Raw genomic sequence first — 21852 nt, 5'->3', positions numbered from 1 at the left:
CCCCTACAACAGTGTAGATGGAGAGCCACCTGGGTTCTTCGAACCAGAATCCCAGGGTGGTCTCTGCCAGGCCACTCCACCCACCTGTGTCCACTCCTCAGCCCCTCCCCCACTCCCCCAAGTTCTAGTCTGGAATCTAGCCTTGGTCTGCGAAGGCGAGGAAAGCCACGCAGTGGACCCCAGCTGCTTCTATTCCTGTGTCAGGCCAGAGGTGGAAATTCACCTGAGAACAGCCCATGATTCCCCATTAGCCACTGTCACCGAGTCCACCCAGTTCCACGTGGGTGAGCCAAGAGGGGAGGAGGAACACCGAGCATCCCGTTTTGGCGAGGAACTTCCAGGGCTAAAAGACTCCCACACCACAGTTATTTCCCTTGAAGGTAGGGTTTTCGTGTGATCATTTCTAAATTCCCACCAAATGCTAACTCTGCATCCTGTCACAGAGCGCAGCCAGGTAGCAAGGTACTATTTTAAGCACGTCACATGTATTAAGTCAACAACCCTGCTGTTATTGAGGAGGTATTTGGGGAGCAGAAAGTCCCCTGAGGTCACGATGCTTCCGGTGGCAGAGCCAGCACTCTGTCCCAGGTGGTCTGGCTCAGGACTCATGCCTTTTAGCAGTCGCCACGTGCAGAGCAGGGAACTTACGGAACTACTCGACTCTGAGTCCCCCTGGGCTGCGCCAAATGGGCAGAGAGATCCTGGGCTGGTCCTTGAGGAGGCGTTTATTGGCAAAGCCATTCTTGTCAGGTCTTGTACAGAGAAGTGACGTTTACCTCTGTGACCCCCAGTTCCTGCCCAAAGAGGAGTTGTACATGCCTCCGCTGGTGATCAAGGTCATCGACCACAGGCAGTTCGGGCGGAAGCCCATTGTCGGCCAGTGCACCATCGACCACCTGGACCGCTTCCGCTGCGACCCGTATGCCGGAAAGGAGGATATTGTGCCACAGCTCAAAGGTAAGTGAAGTCTGTGAATAACACTCGGCACTTTTCATGCACGACCTGACTTCGTCTTTACAAACCTTCTCAGGTAAGTACTCACAGTCTGAGTCAGAGCGAGGTATAAAACTTCCCCAAAGTAACACAGTGAGTGAGTGGCGGAGCTGGACTCGAACCCTGGCCTTGCCTTGGGGGACCCAGTGCTCAAGCTATTGCCTTCTGAGGCTCCCTGCTCCTGCAGGGACAGAGAGCTGCTTTTCTGGAAGTGGAAGTGCCTCATGGACATTTTATGTGAACATTTTATAGTCCAGCAGGGAAGGGAGACAAGGAAATGCGGGCCTGCAATCTAGTGTGATTGATATTTTCTTGAGGAAATGCAGGGCCCTCTCCACCCCCCATGCAGGCACTGATGAGCGAGGGTTTTTGTTTTAAATTGCTTTCGAGCTGTTGTTCCATCTCATCAATGCATCACAGCATTGTTGAGATGTAATCTGAAAGATATTATTTCATTGTTACCCATCAGGAAAAAATAACCCCTGCTGCGTCTATGTGACTTACCTTAGGTCACATAATTAGTAAGGAAATAATAGAGCAGGCATGGTACTTACCTTCGAGTTCCATGGCAAATAGTAAATGAATAGTGTTTTGCTATTGTCCTTACAATAACGACTTGTTCTTACCTTACCATGTGCCAGGGACTGTGCTGGGCTTCTGACTGGGTTGTATGAGTGAGTGAGATCCCAGGGCCCCGAACCTCACGGGACCAGACCCCACGGAGAACTTGCAGTCACTTAGCTGACTTGCAGTCACTCACTGGCAGCCTCAAGACTGAAGCGGATGTCTTCTGTTCAAGCAGCTGTGCTGCTAACCAGTTCTGTCTGATCTTTTGGTGTAGATATTACAGAGCCTCTGAAATTAGGCTGCTATGTTACAGGATGCGCAGGGATACAGGCCCGAGCATCCTGTATCCCTGATTCCGAGAGAAGAAGAAAATAAAATCCACAGTCACATTTGAGCAAAAGCCCTACATGTGTTTATCCATAAATTTCCCAGGCAAAGCATCTGGTGCTGAATTGATGGAGCCTAAAATAGCAACATTTGTATAACAGCAAGGATTAGTGTAACTGAAGGCGTTGTTTTATCCGAGGTTACTAAATGGGGAAAAACCATTTTTCTGACTGCTCTGGTGAGAGAAAGTTCTCTGATACAAACACGAGAAGTTGCTAGAAAGGTCTGGGTGCTGCACAGTTGCTTGGGCCTGAGCCCCCTGCGTGGACCTGTTGGTGTGCGTCACTCAGGTATGGGCTGGGCTCGAGGCAGAGGTCTCCCGTTTAGTGATTCTGTGTAACTGGTGTGAAGTGTGGTCAGGGCTTCAGAGAGGCCCCACAGAGAATAATCTTTAAGGAGCATGGGGAACATAATGTGCCCAAGACTGGAATCTGTTATTTTACATCAGTCTGGGACTTAAAACCAATAATGCCAGGTTAAGAGTTGAGGAAGCACCTAGTTGGCCTCCTGTTGGAAGCACATGGGGTAACTTTTTCCTCCGGCTCCTGAGGCTTTGTTTACTGGGGGATGGTAATGTGGAGAACTGATAGTTTAAGAAGGAGTTTGCCTACAGTTGTGTTCCCGCATGCCTGCGCATCTGTGTTCTGTGTTGTTGCAGCCGCCTGGGGTTGTTGGGGGCCATCTCGACAGTGCAGAGAGTGCTGGTAGATCTGGGGTGCCCCATGGACACACAATGACCTCGCACAGCAACTGGTGCATCACAGATGCTCAGTGAATGTCAGCCTTCCTCGCCACCCCAGTGTCGCCTTGGTCCTTTCCCTGACATTTACTGAATGTTTGCTCTCCTCTGGGCTTTGGTATGATGGTTAAAACACAAGCTATGGTTCAGACAGACCGAGGTTACGCATTTCTACGTACCGCTAATTGTTTAACTGGAACAAGTGGCTTGCTTTCTCCTTAGCCTCTGTTTTTTAATCTTTATAATGGGGATAATGGTACGCATTTTACAGTATGATTAAGGGGTTAAATGAGATCGTGTTTGTAAAGAGCTTAGCCCACTGCCTGGCATGGTACTTACGTAGGAAATGTGTCTCCCCTACATGCCTTTATGTTCTCTCCATCATTTGCCAGGTGGGTTATACAGAAAGTTCTTTTGACTTGGCAGAGTTCATTCTGTCTGGGTTCTGACCTCCTGCTGAATGTCTGACTGCTTAATGCTTCTTCCGTGAAGGGTACACATACCTCCTACCCTCACCCTTGCTCTAGGCTGAAGCTTTGGCACCCCTTTACCTGAACCAAACCTCGTGAGCTGGGGTACTGCTCCTGAGCCCTTGCTCTAACCCCCAAATATTATGGAAGTTACATAAAGTTGTGGCGTGTGTTCTCCTCTGTACGTACTCTATGACAGCCAGGACTGAATGAGCCACGCTGCTTTGCGTTTCTGTGCCTGAGAAAGAGTCCTTGAAGAGGAGGCTCCTTTAGACATAGATTTCCCCAACCACCACCCCCTATTTCCGCATCCTCTACAGACATGTGTGGACACAGTTCTTTCTGGAGTATTTCCTGTGTGTAAGTGTCCAGGGCAAAAGAAACATGGGCCATACAGTCCCCTGAAAATGTCAAAATCTCATTGTCTTTTGGGGAAAGTGATGAATTGTTGGGTTATTTTTTACAATAATAATAAGTAATCAGGTGTGGTCCTCTCCATTCAGTAGTCGTATCCAGGAGTAGACTGGATACCATCCACTCTGTGCCTGCTGAACTTGGAGTAGAATGTTTGCCACCATATTGCTGTAGCATCTTAGATTATGACATTGTCTTGCAGCCTCCTTTATGTCTGCCCCACCCTGCCAGGACGTCATTATCGAAATAGAAGACACAAAACCATTACTGGCTTCGAAGGTAGGCTTCAGAACTGATCACTGAATAATGTCGATTTTATTTTGCAGATACCTAAGCATCCAGGTGAATTTAGTCAAACAGCCATTCCGTGTAACTAAAATAATAATAATCACACCAACTTTCCAAGGTGAAGGATCTGAATCTTGCACTCATCAAAAGTTATGATGATGCTGTGTAGACTAATGTTCCCTACCCTCAGTCACTCAGAATACTTACAATCGTCCCTAAATTCAGAGTCTACCCTCCAAGAAGAACCTAGGCATCAGCATAAGTTTAAAGTATCACCAAGTGATTCTAATTTGCAGGCGGGCCTGAGACCCATCGGTGTGGGCAGCCTGAGTGACATCAGTTGCTGGAGAAAGACATTTCAAGGGCAGATTAATAGCATGACAATATTCACCAGGCGGATGCATGAGCAGATGGGTCGTGGATTTTTAATGACCCTATTTATCAGGGTATGAGATAGCCCTGATTTTTATAATCACTGTGGTTTTGAAGTCAAGAAAGTGGTGGAAATGCTCACTCCAGACCCTATTTTTATACCATTCCAGCCAATTGCACAAGAAGGAAAGGGGAGGGGAGTTTGCAGCCCAGAAAAAAGAAAACATCAAATATCTCTCTGTTTCTGTTGGCATTTGTGGTGGACTTTCACAGCATGTTTTAATGTGCAAACTGGCCAAAAAATGCACATGATTGCATTTTAATGTGTTATGTCCATAAACAGCGCCTTAAAAAAAGGTCAACTTCCTTCCCACTGCATTAAACTCACCAGCAGTCAGACTGCGTTAGATGTGGTCTCCACAGCTAGCACTGTGTAGCAGTGTGCTGAGTTCTCTTCTGAGTTTCCTCCATGGTCACAAATGACAACATCAAATTTGCAAAACTATTGTGTTCACTTGTAAATGACCTCAATATTCCCAATAAAACAGTTTTAGCCTGGGGAGAAGTTAAATATAATGCACTTAAGATCCTTTAGGTACATTGTTACAATACTCTAGAAAAAGGCAGTTTAAGGTCCTACTCTATAATCTGCCTGCACGTTTCTCACCTCCCATTGTCAATCAGTTCCCATCTGTGCCTGCTGCGTCATCAGTAGCCCTACCTATTGGGAGAGGGGCGGTCAAGAAGAAGAAGAAAGCCAATCGTGCCACTATTCTCATTTTATTTCTTTGAAATAATTAACAGATAACTGGGTTACTGTAGCAACACATTGTGAAAGTTCAGTTTTCATCACAGATTTTCAGCAGCAGCTTAGCTGGCTTTGGGATAATAGTAGCGGTCATTGGTGGGTAGTATCCCACTGTATTAAAAATTACTTTGATCAGCTTGCTTTCCTAACACTTAGTTGATGTGCACTGTGTTGATAAAAAAGACTCATTGGAATCTCCTCTAAAAAACTGTCTCTACCCATTCATAAGGGAAACAAGAAAGTGCATGTCTGGGCAAAGTCAAATGAGTCAAATTGAGCTTTGGAAGAGCCAATGACAAGCTTGCTGATGTCCTACATGACATGTCCATGTAGCCTTATGTGTACATGCATGTCACACACATGTATGTATGGTATGCACAGGTTACATGTACATGTGATGTGTGTGTAATGTACATCTACTACCGCTAACTCAGCGCAGGCCTTCTATATGTGTAAACTGAGGGGATGGAACTGCCACTGATGGGAGCTGGAGGCTGTGGCTGTGGGTGACAGTCTTGCCCTACAGAAACCCACACCCTGCGATGACTGTGGGAGCTCCGAACGAAGGGGCTCAGCGTTACCACAGGAAAAGTGAAAAATGAGTATCTGGGGCCACCTGGTAAGTGCCAGCCAGATAGCACGGACATTCCTACATGGCCATTTCAACAACTGCCTTCCAATTCCAGTGCTTAAGCAGTATGTCCACAGCACTCGGCAAAATGGTTTCTCCAACGACAGTGCATGTATGTATAAGAGAATGCATGAGGCTGCCTGGGGCCGCGGGGACCTCGGTCTAAAGACTTGAATCTCCTTTTGCATTCTTTCTGTTGGTAGATTTTGGAGTGAAAGGTGATCTTTAAACAAATGTGATTGTTTTAAGCCAAAGGGGAGAATCTTCTGTGCCATTCAGATATGATAAAGCAAGTTATTTGCCTCCATTACTTTTCCGTACGAAACGAGGAGCAAGCGGCATGAATGAATTCTCCCATGTTAATCCTAAATTTCAAAACCAGCGGTTTATTTTGAAGAGTGGTTTTTCAGTTGTGAACTGTTCTCTTCTTTGAAGTGGTTTTGAATAGCTGAAAATAGATGTGAATAAACAGACTCTAAAAATCTGAATGCAGGAACCGTTCAGAAAGTGAAAGCACTTCTGACATAAAGTCCCTCTCTCCAAAATCTCAGTTTGGCTGCGACAATCTAACCTTTAATCCTGATTTGGTATCAACCTAATAGAAAAAAGTGTTAACATCTATCTGTCTGCCTCTCTGCCTGTCTTGGCGATTCTGTGCGCTGAATACAAGTCAGTCTGGAAAACAGTGAGGAGCACTTAGAAGAAGCCCCGTGGCCATCCCACATAACAGCCGCCGGGAGAGTCTATTGTGAGGGGTTGTTCCCTCCTCATATTAGAAGTGAACTTGAGCCCTGGCTGGTGTGGCTCAGTGGGTTGAGTGCCAGTCTGTGAACCAAAGGATCGCTGGTTCGATTCCCAGTCTAGGACATATGTCTGGGTTGCAGGCCTGGTCCCCAGTGGGTGGTGCATGAAAGGCAACCACATATTGATGTTTCTTTCCTTCTCTGTCTCCCTCCCCCTCTCTAAAATACATAAATAAACAAAATGTAAAAAAAAAAAAGAAATGAACTTGAAGTTAAGGTTTCGGAGAGGGGGTCTGGATAGCAATCCTTCATACTGCCCCCAAGGGTGAGCCTAGCGAATATTACAGCGGGTGCCGAGTGAAAACTCAAGCCCCAGCATCCCAGCTCCCTGTTCTTTCATGTCCTGAATGCGCTCCAAGATCAGGGTTGGATGCTCCATGCAGAAACTCAGATGGAAGGATCTGGCCAATGAGAAACTTGACATCTTAGAGTGATTTTGATGGATGGATCTGTATTTGTTGCTATAGATAGGCACGGGAAGAAGCGGTTCCTATAGAACGATGCTTTGGAACTGCTGGGCATGCACACCTTGTGACAGGAGTTTTTGAAGGGATACGAATTAGGCCACGTTGGGAATATACTTCAGGGGCTGAGTGGAATGAGAGGCTCAAGACAGGGAGATGAGCAGCCCCCACCTGTGTGACAACTGCTGGCCACAAGGAGACCGTCTAATTCCACTGAAAACCTGGGATGTGGGCGGCTCCCTCTGAGCCATGCACTGTAACACTATTTGTAACCCGTCTGCACCTTTTCAGAGAAGAAACCATGAAGTTCTCTTTAATTATGAGATGATTTCAATTGAATAATTCAAATGACCCACCAAAATGCTGATAATATAAGCATGCGTGAGAAATAATCTCTCTCTCCCTCTCTCTCTAACCCTAATGCTCGTGGGGTCTCCACACTGTGACCTGTTACGTGGTTTGCTCTCTTTCTGCCCACACACGCGATGAGCAGCTGACAGAAAAGGTAACTGTTGTGCACATTTTGCTAGATTTAAGATTAATATATTTTCTGTTTATAGCTGATATATAAAGGCAATTTTTGAAAGTCCGGGGTCAGGTTACAGACCCATAAAGGGAAGTAACTGTGCACGTGTGTGTGTACGCACACATACACTGTACACAGACAAGAAATAGCTTTCTTTAGTGTTCCTTCTTCCTCTGCCACCAGCCCAGACTGAGTAGGAAACTGTGTTGCAGGTGGCACTGTATTTTTGGCATCATCACTCTTTCCCAGGTGGGTTAAAATAAGCAGTTGGTGGGCCCGATGAGGATCTGTTCTTGTTATAAATCCGAGTGGAAATTATAGCAGCCTTCTATAAACTGTAGCCTTTGGCTGTTTGAAAATGTTCCACAAGCGGCTCTGATATACTGTCTCTTCTGCCCCATTAAGAACCACCCAGCTAAATCAGGGGTTCTCCACACTGGCTGCACACTGGAATCGCCTGGGGACTTAGGAAAGCGCACTGAGCGCCTAGGTCTCACCCCAGGCTGACTGAGTCAGAAGCTCCCAGGATAAGCTGGGAGCCGATGGTCTAAATGAACCATAGCACCTTCCTACTTTTGTTTCACATTTTATTACTTGGAAAGCTCTTTCTCCTACTGATCTTACTCGGTTTCCAACACAAGCCTCTGAGGTAGATGGAGACAGGTAGTGTCATTACCTAATTCAGTGGGTGGAGAAAGTGATGCTTACAGACACTAAACGACATGCTCAAGCTGGTGCAGCTTGCGATAGAAGCATGTGGCTTATAATGTGAAGGGTGGAACGTGAATTAGGCCCAGTTTTTCTGACTCTTAGCTTAGTGAGCTTTGTTTTACAAGGCACTGCCAGCTAACAGGGCTAAGGAAATGAAATAGGAGAAAACGCATATTGGAGGCTTTACTTTAAACTCTTATCTGCATTTGGAACTATCATGTCAAGAGGATAAAAAAGTAAAAACAGACAAATGAATTGATTGTGGCTATAGGATGCAAGAAAATTATCCATTATAGCTGTGAGTGCTAAAGCCCGCAGCTATAGTGGATAAGAGGCTTGTTTTAGAAATCAAATAATATCATTAGGAGAAAGAGCTTTGCAAGTGATAAACACATTTTATTGGCCAAGTATCATTTCACCTCCAGCTTCTGGGTAGGATTGTGAATGCTTTATCCATTGTGCATATAAACAAAAGTCATAGAATCTTGCCTGTTTGGGGTTCCGAAGTACCTAGTCCTCTTACCTATTACATAGGGGTTTTCCTGCATTGATTGGAAATCTAGGTCATCACTGAAGGTTTTTCCATCTTGACATATCTTTCTTTAGGAGGAAGAAATTGTTGACTGGTGGAGTAAATTTTATGCTTCCACAGGAGAACTTGAGAAATGTGGACAATATATTCAGAAAGGCTATTCCAAGCTCAAGGTACCTGGGCCAGTGCTGCTGTGGGTGGGGAACAGCATCCCTAAAGCTGACCACAGGCAGAACTAAGCAGAAGACTGGAAGGTCCAGTGGTGGCTGCTGATGGGGGAGGGGCCAGGAGCACTCGGGCCTGTTGTTGCGTCCCCTTGCAATGGGTTTTGGCTTTACCAGGATTCCGGGGGCTTGAGGACAGCAGTCGATGTATGTTCACATGACTGCCACTTTGGGGCATCTGGCAGAGGGTTGGGAATGGCTTGGCACCACACTACGTAGGCCCACAATCGTCCATTTTGACTCAGGGAGATCTAAAAGTCACAGTGCTCTTGCGGAACAGGGCGACATGTCAGCATGCTTCATTCAGTCCTCCCAACTGTCATCCATTTCACCAGCTAATACACTGATTCAATTACGTGTACGCAGCATACAGTCACAGCCATGGGTGGGCATGTGTGTCCAGGAGGAAGAGAAGCTCTTGAGCTAGGCAGGTCTGACTACAATTCTTCTGTCAATGTTTTGGGTTTTCCAATTCTTCATTCAGTTTTTCAGACTGTAATATACTGAAGTAGAAGCAAATGCTAAAGTTTCCAGAACAGAGCATAGGAGAAGAAAAACTTTAAAATGACAAATAGCTAGGCCAAACTATATTTCCCCATCAAGGTGGAAAAACGCACAGCCTTTCATGTTATTGTCATAACATCTCAATGCAGCTTAAGAAACACCAGCATGTAGGGGGTAGGTAGGGCAGGAGAGAGTAATGGGGGAAAAAGGGGACAACTGTAATTGAACAACAATAAAAAATATGAAAGAAAAGAAAGACCGGCACGTAAAGAACCACTAACTGAGTAAAATGATCACACTGGTCTGGTGGATCATAGCCCAGCCTCCCTCTTTCCTTCCTCCTTCCCTCTTTCTTTGCTCCTTCTCATCCTTTCCCCTCACCCTCCTCCTCTTCCAGTATTTTATGGAGATATAATGCCCATACATGAAGTAATCCATTCGATGCGTTTTGATCGTTATACACTCTTACGTAAACTACCACTGGAACAGGTTAAAGAACATTTCAATCACCACGGAAAACTCTCTGTACCCCTTTCCTGTCAATTCCCCACAACATTTCGTCCCTCCCAGTGACAGCCTATCTGAATTCGTCACCGCAGATTAGTTTTCCTGTGTTTATGCTCCATATGAATGGACTCATGTGGCCTGTATTCTGTGTGAGTGCAGCTTCTTTGGCCCAACGCAGTAGCTTTGGGACCCATCCTGTGGCTGCGGTGCAATAGTTTCCCCTCGTGTCCTGGTGTGGCTATGCCACAGCCCGTCCATTCTGCCGCTGATGAAGCTGCTGTGGACATCCCTGTCCCGTGTGGGCTTGTTTTCATTTCTCATGGACACTTGCGTGGGCTGTGGTTTCTGCATCCCAGAATAGGGGGCTGGTGACTCCGTACGCACCCGGCAGACATTCACCCCAGGTGGTCGTGTCTTTCCACTCTCCGGCCAGGAAGATGAGAGGCCCAAGGGCTCCATCCACATCCTCCTGCCCATTTTGGGATTGTCAGTCTCTTTCAATTTCTGGACTCCACCTGTATTTTAATGAGGCATTAAGGACCTGTTGATGGTTTTCAGGTATATAATTGTGAACTCGAGAACGTAGCAGAATTTGAGGGCCTGACGGACTTCTCAGATACTTTCAAGCTGTATCGGGGCAAATCAGAGGAGAATGAAGATCCTTCTGTGGTAGGGGAGTTTAAGGTGAGTAAAATGTGTGTGTGTGTGTCATACTTAAAATCCACCTTTATTTTCCTTATAGGCCTGGGCTGAAGGACAGCCAACCTGCAGGGTAGGATCATGTCTGCTGACGTCTGAAAGATGCTAGGAGGTGCTACCTAGGAACAGGGTGGCAGGGTCTGGGAAAGAACACTCCAAGCCATTCTCAGCACCTTTCTTCCTCCCTGCTCATGCCAAGCAGCCTCAAATCCTGTAGATTCGGCCTCTCTAGTGCCCCTCCCCAGGCCCACCGCCCTCCCAGGCTTTCAAGCAGGACCAATGTGGCAACTTCCCAACTGATTGTCCTTGCCACCTTTCTCGTCCCACTCCAGTCCGTTCCCCGAGGTGACCAAGTCTGATCATGTTTCTTGTCTGCTTAAAGACATCTTTTGGTTTCTTACCAGAACAACTCATTCCTAAAGCAAGCCAGTGTTTCACAAGCTATTAGCTACCTGTCTCCCCTGCCACCGCACCCTCCAGCTCAGGAGGACCTCTCTCAACCCCCAGACACACCTTGCTTCTCACAATCGAGGCTTAGGACTGGCTCTTCCTCCTCTGGATGCCCTTCCTTCCCTCTTTGTGGCCTGACAAACTCCTATTCTTTCTTTTAAGCCAGCTCAAATGTCACATTCTTTGTGAAGTGTTCCCTGACTACTTCAGGCCCAGTGACTCACTCTTGCTCTAGGCTCCCACAGGTCTGGGTTCCCGCCCCTGTGAAAGCATCTTTCCCTCTGTAAGTTTCGGCTTTCACAGTAGCTCCTCCCTCCAGCCACTGCTGGCAAATCCGTGGCAGCTGTGCCCTTGCTTCCCAGGCACTGCTAACGGGTCAGAGCACTAAATCCTGCAGATCTCCAAGTCCTCATTACAACTCCCCACCAAGCTGTCAAAGGTGGCGTGGGAGTCAAACCTACAAAATATCTCTGTGCCAGACTGGGCTCCTTGAGTTTATTTTTGGGTTCCCAGTGGGTGGTACGTATTAGGTGCTTGCTTCACGCTGCTTTGCTGAGCAAGCAGAGCCGGAACTAACACCCGCAAGCTCGGAATCCAACTTTGGTGATTTCTCTGGTATTTAAGCTGGTTTCAGGATAAAATATGTGCCCTCTCAAGTGGGCCTGGTGGCTCACTCATCCCCAAAACATACTCTGTGCCCCAGCTACACACCCAGCCCTGTGTTAGGTCCTGGAGATCCAGGGATGAAAAGACGGAATTCCCACCTCAGGAAGCTCACAGTTTAGGGAAGACTACAGACAATAAATAGACAACCAGCGCACGGGGTTGGTGCTGAGACAGGGGTGAGTGCAGGGTTAAATGAGAGCGTGCAGGAGACACACCAGGAGGCGCAGGGCAGTCAGGGAGGTTTCCTGGAAGAGGAGACACCTTTCAGCTGGGATCTGAGGTTGAACAGGAATTGTTTGCCTTGGAGTGGGGGCCGCTAATGGGGTGACATAGGAAAGCGAAAATCACCCTAGTACTTTATGGGATTTTTGAAATAATCCCTTTATTCCTACCTTCCAAATATGTGCAGAATTTCACTTCTTACCACCTCCCTTGCCATCATGTTGGTCTAAGTCGCCTCTACCTTTTGCCTGGTCTCCCTGCTTCTACTCTGCCCTTTCTTCTCCCCTGTAACCTATTACATAATTACATTATCATTTTTTCACTTTCCCTAACTGAAAGTATGCAAAGTACAAATACAGCTGTCTTTTTCACAAAAGGCAGCCCATCTTCACCCAACTGCATAACCCTCGTGGCTGTCCTGGGGTGTCCTGGGGAGGGGGAGGGCCCTGCCCAGAGCCCTCTGCCCAGGTCGCCCAGGGCCCGATGAGTACATCTCTGTGCGTCTCTTTTCTAGGGCTCCTTTAGAATCTACCCCCTGCCCGATGACCCCAGCGTGCCAGCCCCTCCCAGGCAGTTTCGGGAATTACCTGACAGCGTCCCACAGGAATGCACGGTTAGGATTTACATTGTTCGAGGCTTAGATCTCCAGCCCCAGGACAACAATGGCCTGGTAAGAGTTTGGGTGTGGGGCCTTCTCCAGTAGCAAATAATTATAGTCATCAACCACAGTAATTGTCGTGTTCTTTCTTTTGGGGTGTCTGCTATCTCACTGCGGGAAAGATACTTTATCAAAACAATGTATTCAGGAGAGGACTCTCCCAACGGCATTTATCTAAGAGCTTGAAGAGGCTTGGATCCTTTGGGTCATCCTTCTCCTTTTACAGATGTGACCTTAGAGGAGATTTGCTTGTCACTCCTTCCTGCCACTGCCCCCTGCCCCAGTCTGCTTCTCAAAGGCATGCTGGCTGTGTGCCACCGAAGTGGAAACATTGCTCAGACCTTGTCTGAGGCACGCGGGTGCCACCTTGTCGCAGTTTGGGAGTGGCTGTGGAGGCACACCTGAACCTGCCCCAGAAAGTGACCGAAACTTGCCCCTCACAGTGATATAACATGCCACCTGTTTTGTCCTCACAGTGCGACCCTTACATAAAAATAACACTGGGCAAAAAAGTAATTGAGGATCGAGACCACTATATACCCAACACTCTCAACCCGGTTTTCGGCAGGTAAGGTACACTTTTCTCAGCGACTGTCAGCAGACACTTCATTTCTTTGTGGCATGCGTGTTAAGAATGTAATATGTGCTGAGCCCTAGTCTAGGCTCTGAAACTGTGACCATGAACTAGACAAATACTCTAGTCATTAGGGCAGGTAATAAATGTGAAAATGCGCAAATGGAAGATTTCCACAGGAGTGAAAAGTGCCAGGAAGAAAGTAAAGCAAGTCATGAGAGGGACCCTCTGAGAGAGATCTGCTCTAAGTCCTGGGGGCACGGGTGGTGATGTGGGGTCAGGCACGGGGCCCAGGCGTCCGATACCTTTGGGTTCCAGACAGGAAGGAAAAGTCGGGTAGCAGGTGCCTTACCTGCAGTGACAATGTGGTTCTCACTCTCCGAATCCAGTTTGGGCCCTGATTTCCGGGATGTGTAAATTCTACCATTTACTGTGCAATCCAGTGAGTATACAGGGGTGGGCAAAAGGAGGCTCATGCAGAGTTAAAGTTTGTGTTGTTATTCCTTAATTTTTGTATCATTTGTGTTACAACTGTAAGCCTATTTCTGCCCACACCTGTGTTATTGACCCGTATCAAGAGGAAGGAGGGGGCAGAAAGTGCTGGGGTAAAACTGTCCTGCCCCTCTGTCTTCTGTCCCCAAAGATTCTTGAAAGAGCATTATTTTCTTCATCATTGCCACTTCAGACTTGTTTCTGGGCTGTCAGAAGGTCTCCTCAGAACCTTCTCAAGAGTAAGGCAAATCCACGTGACCTCTACACAGGACTGGCATTTTCAGTTATAAATTGTGTCCATATTTAACAACAGCTATTATCAGCTAACTTCTGCTGTGTGCAGGCACTATGCTGAGCCATTCATATAAACCATCTCAAAAATCTGAGTTGCTGTTTAGTCCCATTTAACAACAGAGGAAACGAAGGCACAGAGAGAATCAGGTTCTAAAGCGTTCCGCTGGTGAGTCAGGACTCAAACCCAGACACCTGATTGCAGCGTCTGCGCGGTGTGCTCCCTGTGTACTCTGTGGCTGCCGCCATGTGACTGTCATCCCCATGTCCTGTCAGGGGTGAGTAGCACACTTTACAGGAGAGGGAAACAGACCCCCAGAGCTCTGCCCACAGACCCAGTACCTCATGGGGCCAGGATTTAGGCATAAATTCCCGACTCCAAGCCCCAGATTTTCCCAGCTCCCTTGGTAATGTTTCATATTCATGGCTAAGCCACCACTTATAGAAAAACATTCCTTGTACAAAACATTTGTGAAAACAGTGTTACTTTCCAAGAACCTTGCCAAGTGGAAGAATACTTTGGTCTTATCTGACATGTGGCCTACCTGTTTATTTCTGGCTTTATTCTCTCGCCCAGCCTCTTCTTTCCCACTCATGTTTGTTGGTTTGCGCCCTTTGCATCCTCTCTCTCTCCCCTGTGTGCATGTGCACATGGGTGCACACACAAAGTCTTTGTCACTCAAAGCCTCTCAGGTGCACACACACCACTGTCCCCTCCCTCACACCCTGTGACACACATGCACAGGCGACCTCACCCTTGCTCATGTGCGCATGCGCGCTCACCCTCTGTGCTGCACACCCCGAGGCCAGGTGCCGGGGCCAGGGAGTGGGAGTAATCCTCTGGCACGGCAAGGTGATGGTTTTCCTTTTCTCCCGCTGATCCAGCCCTGAGGTCTAGACAGGAAAAGGCACGCAGGGCAGGAAAGAGGGCTCCGTGTGAGGGAGACAGGGAGGCAGAGAAAGCCAGTTTTGAGGGAGAAAGGCGGCCCTGTCTGAATCACTTGTCTCAAAGGAGCCAAGCACAAGCTTAATTAAGTGGCAGGAAAAGTCTTGCTCCGAGCCACCCAGGGAGGAAGTGATGCTGTCAGGCTCCGTTCAGCCAATCCCTGCCTGGCGGGTGTTCAGGCTTCTCCCCAGTCAGCCAGCGGGGGCCAAGGAGTCGCCAGATCTGCCAGCCCTCAGATGGCTGTGGTCCCTGGCCTCAGCCTTAGGGGCTGCTAGTCTTCTCAGCAAGACTCTCAGGACCCTGGGACAGGAATCCAGCCATTGTTCAGTCACCTACCACATCGTGACCAGCGCACATTCAACAGAAGGGCAGTGTCTTCCATAAAAATGTTACTTGATGTGTTCCAAGAAAAAAAGTCTTTCTTCATCAAACTAAGAAACTTGGGTTGGAAAAGATAACTTCAGGACTTCTCAGAGCCTTTCGTTTGCTCAGGGGCATGCCGAAAGGAAGTGGGTCTCAATCTTACATTAAACCCAAGGATTCTTTTAATCCAGGGGCACACAGTACCTGTCCCTCGGAATCCGGTGCTGGGACTGTGGTGTTAGGGCACGTGTGCGCACATGTGGACACGGTGCTTCACGTGTGGTTGGGATTCAGGCACCTGTTCCCATGTGCCTCCTGCACCTGCCCGGTTGCCGCAGTCTAGGGAAGCCGCTCAGCTTTATCCAGGAGGCGTCCTGGAAGCTCTTCTCCAGGGCCCAGTTGGCACACCCCCTTCTCTGCTCATACGGATTAATCCACATCCCCCACTCTTCAGGCAGGAACCAGTCTCCATACCCCAGCGCAAGGAGAAGGGCAGGAGGCCTGAGGAGAAAGGAGGCATGGGAGAGGGCTCTCGGTTTTCTGCCATCAAAATTTATTGGGCACCTCCCAGGGGACCCATTCCTCTGTGGATGGTGCAAATACAGAACCAGACCTGTCCTTCTGGAGCTTATGCCATTGGGTGTATCTCCCTCACAGACCTGCACCACACTACTCGCTCACCACAGAACGTACTACTTGATTTTCTTATCTTTACCTCAGAAGTGTTTGCATTTCAATATGGACTCTGTGGAAGGAAAGGCTTTAAGAACTAGTGGTTGATCAGAGGACCTGGGAGGAGAGTGGGAGCCTTCTCCGCACTCTACACATCGCATTGTGCTGGTGGATTCCACCCTCATTCCCCCCACCCCCATGCTCCTGGGGGGTGAGTCAGGGTGCTCCGTGGGGCAGTGGTCTCTGCTCAGGCAGAAGAGGGAGCAGAGCAGGGGCACAGGTCAGGGGCTGTAACTCAGGGTGCCTGCACCTTATCCAGCTGGGTAGAGATGCCTGGGTGCCCCACTCGATAGGCTTGTGTTAGTCATGTTATTAATATTATAATTAATACTAATTACTATGCCCTGGCTAGTGTGTCTCAGTGGATTGAGTGCTGGCCTGTGAACCAAAGGGTCGATAATTCGGTTCCCAGTCAGGGCACATGCCTGGGTTGCGGGCCACGTCCCCAGTAGGGGAAGCACAAGAGGCAACCACACACTGATGTTTCTCTCCCTCTCTTTCTTCCTCCCTTCCCCTCTGTCTAAAAATAAATAAATAAAATATTTAAAAAAATAATTATTATTATAAACCTTGGGTTTTGAGCAATGCATGCACACCAAATGCTTTCTAAACATTTCTGCACTTGACTTGCATGGTAGGTATTATCACCATTTTACAGATGAGAAAACTAAGAACAAAGAAAGAGATTAAGTGGCCTAGGGTCCCACAGCTAATAAATAGCAGAGCTTGGATTTGAACTTAGTTACTTAAAGCCCATGATCTTCTAAGCAGATGTATAATCTCTTGTTCTTATTAGGAAGATGTACTACTTACCAAGTACCCCGGGCTCCACTATAACTATAACCCAGTTACCCAGTCAGGACGTTCCTTTCCAGCAGGCACAGCCCTGCCTGGGGCTTCTCAGCAGAGCCCAGGTGTTTAAGAGATGACTTGGGTGGGACCACGCAGAGTCTAACTTGCATTTGTTTCTTTAGGATGTACGAACTGAGCTGCTACTTACCTCAAGAAAAAGACCTGAAAATTTCTGTCTATGATTACGACACCCTCACCCGTGATGAAAAAGTGGGGGAAACGATAATCGATCTGGAAAACCGGTTCCTTTCCCGGTTTGGGTCCCACTGCGGCATACCTGAGCAGTACTGTGTGTGAGTTTTGTTTGTACACACTTGAATATTTTATTTACTTCATCATACCCCAAATATTATCATTTCAACGTGTAGCTATTTTAACAGTGAGATATTTTACTTCTTACATTTTTGGTATTGTCTTCAAACCCAGTGTTTTATCCTCAAATTGGAGACATCTCAGTGCTTTTCACAAGAAAAGCAGTTTTTCACAAAAACAGCAGTTGTCACAAGAAAGACCTGATCTGCATTTAGGTTTTCATAAAACCAACAGTTCAAAAACTAGATTTGCACACCCAAGTTCCTCACATACTCAAAAGTTTTCTGATAACCGAATCCAGTTAACGTTGGATACAGAAAACCACGAGTTCAGCGCTGCAGTTGCACTGGCCTCACGTGTAGACAGTTTGCTCCATCCAGCGTTAGCGCCCGGGGAGCTTTGTCCATCTCCCTCTGTGCTTGGCTTCCTGCTCCTTTGAGTCAGACACCTACTGATTTTCATGGTAGGATTATCTTTGGAAAATCAGGGCCAAAGCATGACCCATCCCCAGGGGCCGCCATTCACATTGGAGTCTGTGTAAAATGCTGGCCCCTGGAGTAGAGCATCGCTCTGTGGCGATGGCTTAAGGAGCAGTGCTTGGAAAATTGGTCCCCTTGGTTCGGTCCTTTGAACCTCCCTCTGTGATGCCAGAGACTGAGGACAGGCAATGTTTGATGGCAGGAATTCCCTGTCCTTTGTAAACAAGGATTCCCAGACACTCCCTCCCCAAGTGATCACTTTTGTGATCTCCCTGTTTAGCTGAGTGCTTTTCTACAGTATCTACTGGGGTATAGCTCACAAGTTCTAGTTTCTGAGTTTGCCTGTTATGATGATGGCCATCTCAGTCACACTCATTTTTACAGATGAGGAAGTTGAGAGGGGAAAGAGGGTTAATTGCCTGAGCCCAAAATAATTGTGGATTCTAGGTCTTTGAAACAGATTTTTAGGCAGAGCCAAAGTATAGAGCACACTCCTGGCCCCCTCCTTACATGGGACACCTATAGTATGTGAGTGTGTGTGGTTGAATCCAGGAAGAACCTGTATGGCCTGAAGTAACTCACTGTGGGATGTTATTCACAGCTCTGGAGTAAATACCTGGCGAGATCAATTGAGACCAACACAGTTGCTTAATAATGTAGCCAGATTCAAAGGCTTCTCAACACCCATCCTTTCCGAAGATGGAAGTAGAATCAGATATGGAGGACGAGACTACAGTTTGGCTGACTTTGGTAAGCACGTTGCCGTGGATTGCAAGCTGGTTACAAAGTGATAACAACCCATTTCTGTTGCTGGGTTTGTTTAGGGGAGGGTTTCTGGCAGAGCAGGGCCCTAGTTATGCCACAGGGGACTCCATACACGAGTGTCTAACAAAAGCCCATTATACTAGGGTTTGCTGTCATGTCAAGTGTCAACGTGGACACATTTTCTTGTCTGTCTTATGTTTCACTTGACCTTTATAGGTCATAGCTATTCAAGCTTTGAACACAAAGTTGTAGTAATTAACTAATTTTCATGTAGTACAAAGTGCTCAGACGGTAACTCAAGAATTTCTTTACCAAGTTTATTCCATCATTCTTCTAGCCCTTCTGTGAGAAGGCTCAGGGATGGATGGGGTTGGTTTGAAGAATCTGCTAAGTTCACATCTGGCTCATGTCCGAACTTCGGGTCTTGCTCTTTCCCAACAGTAATTTATAAAACAGTCTGTCCTGACACATAAAAAGCTAACTGCACTCTGACAAAGACTGAAGTAAGCTTAATTTAATTGAGCATAAGAGCTGTGGTATACTTCAGTGTTATGTAGGGAAGAAGGGCTTCCCAGAGTCAGCAGCGGTAGAGGACCCATGGGATATCCAAAGAAAGCTGAGCATTCACTGGCTGGTGTTCAGTGGGTTGAGTGCTGGCCTGCCAACCGAAAGGTTGCCGGTTCAATTCCCAGTCGGGGTACATGCCTGGGTCACAGGTCAGGTCCCCAGAGCAGGATGCACGAAAGGCAACTACATATTGATATTTCTCTCCCTCTCTTTCTCCCTCCCTCTCCCTCGCTCTAAAAATACATAGATGAAATCTAAAATAAAAAAAGCTGAGCAAAGACCCATGGGATGAAGGTGCTTCCAGAGCCACAACTGCTTGCTCTTGACATTTGAGAAACTGTATTTTGTCTTTCCTTTTGAAGAAGACTTAGTATCGGGGATAATTGGATGTTTAAGAAGTGTCAGTGCTCCCATTGATGTGAAAACTTGCAAAGGGGATTGGGAATAAACAGGCAGGCGACATGGCCTTGTGGATAAGAGTGCCCGCAAACAATCAAAAAGAAACCCCCCAAAGCTGTATCGATCATAAGGACTGTTCCACTTAGTATTGTTACATAACAAATTACTCCAAAATGTAGCAGCTGGAATCAACCTTTTGTTTTGTGGGTTAGGAATTCAGGGAGGGCTCAGCCATTCAGTTCTCACCTGAGCTGCTCATGAGTTGGTTGCTGTCAGAGGTCAGCCGGGGCCACAGTCATCCCAAGGCTCAACTGGGCTGCGGGTCCAGGATGCTCACTCGCGTGGCTGGCAGTCGGTGCTGGTTCTTGGCCGGGAGCTCAGCTGGGGCCGATGATCAGAGCCCCCCCTCAGGCTTTTTCCGTAGGACAGTCTCTGGGTCCCCAAGCTCCCTTTGTGGTGAGGGGCACCCCCAGAGCGAGTGCCCCAGGAGGACCAGGCGGAAGCCACGTGGCCTTTGTGCCTAGCCTCGGAAGCCATGCAGCACTTTCTTTAGTGGTCAAATATGTCTCCGGACTCAGAGAGGATATAGATGCTCCCTCCTCAATGGGAGAAATGTCAGAAAATTGGGGGGGCTGCACGTTTTAAATGCCAAAGTGACATGAGCTGCTGTGACAAGTGAACTTACGAATTTTAGTGGCTTAACACAGTGAAAGTTTATTTCTCATAAATTCAAAGCAGGCATTCGTGTAGGTCGGCGGCCCCCTCCTAAGCAGCATTCCATGCACTTAGCCCCTCCGCCCTTACAGCCCAGCCATTCTTCAGCTGAGGTGTGGAGGTGGGTGTTTTCTTCTGTATCCAGAGGAGCAAAGCCCATGGAAACAGAGCCTCTGGCCTCTGCCACTAAGTGAATGTGGGCTGCTCTTACACGTTCGGATGTATTCTGGTCCCTTTGCTCTTGGAAGCTCCAAGTCAGGTGTGAACCTGGTTGGGCCGGGCCCCTAGGCAGGAGCTATTTCTGTCAGTGACTCCTCCTCAAGTCAAAGTTCGCACACGGGCACTGCCTGACCATTTTGCAGGATGTGGGAGGAAGTGCTGGAAGCCCCTCAGACAGGCTGGCTGAGCCGTTCCCAGAGCCCATCCATGTTTCAAGGCCGCTTTCCATTCCAGAAGCCAACAAGATCCTGCACCAGCACCTCGGGGCCCCGGAAGAGCGTCTTGCCCTTCACATCCTCAGGACCCAGGGGCTGGTCCCCGAACACGTGGAAACAAGGACTTTGCACAGCACCTTCCAGCCCAACATCTCTCAGGTAAAGGGGCTCCCTGTCTTTGAAGACACGTCATCCAAACACCCAGTGTAGCGGGCAGTGTGGACGCAGACTTGTCTCTCTTCTCTCTTCTCTCTTTTGGAGACTGTAAGATGCATAAGGAACAGAAACGAAACTCATCCCAAACAAGAACTTAGTGTAAGAATTTTCAGGTAACTCACTACGTCCAGCCAGGAGAGTGACTGTGACTCAGAACCAACTGAGGCCAGGACTTCCCCCTGTCTCTTGTCTTTCTCCCTCCGAGTCTTCTTCAGTCGGCACTGCTCCTGTGCTCCCTTCCCGTGTGTGCGAGTAATGCGGACAGTCTCTGAGTGTTCCGGGTTACTCTGCCGTTCCATCTACTTCCAAATGTGGAAAGGAGAGGTTGCCCCACCTTGGCCCAAATACCACTGGGCCACTCAGCTGTAGCCAGGAGGGCAGAGCCTGGGAAAGCAACTGTGCTTAGCCCAGTCTGGGTGAAGCAGTGCCATCTGACCAAGGAGCCGGGAGAAACAGGGAAAAAGCTGGGTCATGGGGCCAGAAATGGCTCGTCATAAGGACCGTGTAGAGATCCTTATGCCATGCTGGGGGATGGTCAGTTTCCAAAAAAACAAGGGGAGACACAGCAAATGACAAAATAATCCAGGATGAAGCTTGCTGTAATGAAGACTCCCAAGCTGTGCCTGCAGGGATTCAGATTCAGCAGGTCGGGGGTGGGGCCGGGAATCTGAATGTTAACAAGTACATGGAAGCATTCTGATTCGGCTGGCTAGGAAATCTCACTTTCAGAAATGTTAGTCTAATCAATGCAAATATTATTGACACAACAGAATTGTGGACAAGCTTGTCTCTAAAAAGTGGCCGTAAGTGGCCGGGGTTTACTAGGTTATTTTGTCACTTTCTTTCTTTCTTTTATTCTGCTTCACATTTCGTTTCTTCTTTTCTTCTTCTTCTGTCCCACAAAGAGCCCATTGCTCCTCCTCTCTTCCCTCCCACCCCTCAACTGAATACAGTCCTAAGAAATTACAAAGCAAGGAAGATCTTTCTCTGGGAACCCACTGTCCCCATCCCTTCTGCCCCCTGCCCATCGCCTCTACCTACCGTGTGGGGCAGACTGTGGCTGGGTCTTAGGAGAAACCTG

At 47.8% G+C, this 21852-nt stretch overlaps 1 protein-coding gene across 4 annotated transcripts in view; it reads left to right on the top strand.

Moving 5' to 3' along the window:
• MYOF (myoferlin) overlaps positions 1-21852 on the top strand; it is a 146250-nt gene that overhangs the window by 110425 nt on the left and 13973 nt on the right. For 2 of the 4 annotated variants that reach the window (XM_037047371.1, XM_037047370.1), the window contains 11 exons: positions 792-957; positions 3773-3849; positions 5725-5781; positions 7430-7441; positions 8780-8878; positions 10499-10624; positions 12492-12647; positions 13112-13203; positions 17008-17178; positions 18278-18426; positions 20575-20714. In XM_037047371.1, coding sequence (XP_036903266.1) covers positions 792-957; positions 3773-3849; positions 5725-5781; positions 7430-7441; positions 8780-8878; positions 10499-10624; positions 12492-12647; positions 13112-13203; positions 17008-17178; positions 18278-18426; positions 20575-20714 — 1245 coding nt within the window. The remainder of the gene's footprint in view (positions 1-791; positions 958-3772; positions 3850-5724; positions 5782-7429; positions 7442-8779; positions 8879-10498; positions 10625-12491; positions 12648-13111; positions 13204-17007; positions 17179-18277; positions 18427-20574; positions 20715-21852) is intronic. The other 2 variants (XM_037047373.1, XM_037047372.1) reach the window with 1 other exon arrangement.

The sequence above is a fragment of the Sturnira hondurensis genome, unplaced genomic scaffold (assembly GCF_014824575.4).
Source record: "Sturnira hondurensis isolate 20B ecotype Veracruz unplaced genomic scaffold, ASM1482457v3 Scaffold0005563, whole genome shotgun sequence".
In the NCBI taxonomy this organism is placed as follows: Eukaryota; Metazoa; Chordata; class Mammalia; order Chiroptera; family Phyllostomidae; genus Sturnira; species Sturnira hondurensis.
This window is presented reverse-complemented; position numbering and strand designations above follow the sequence as displayed.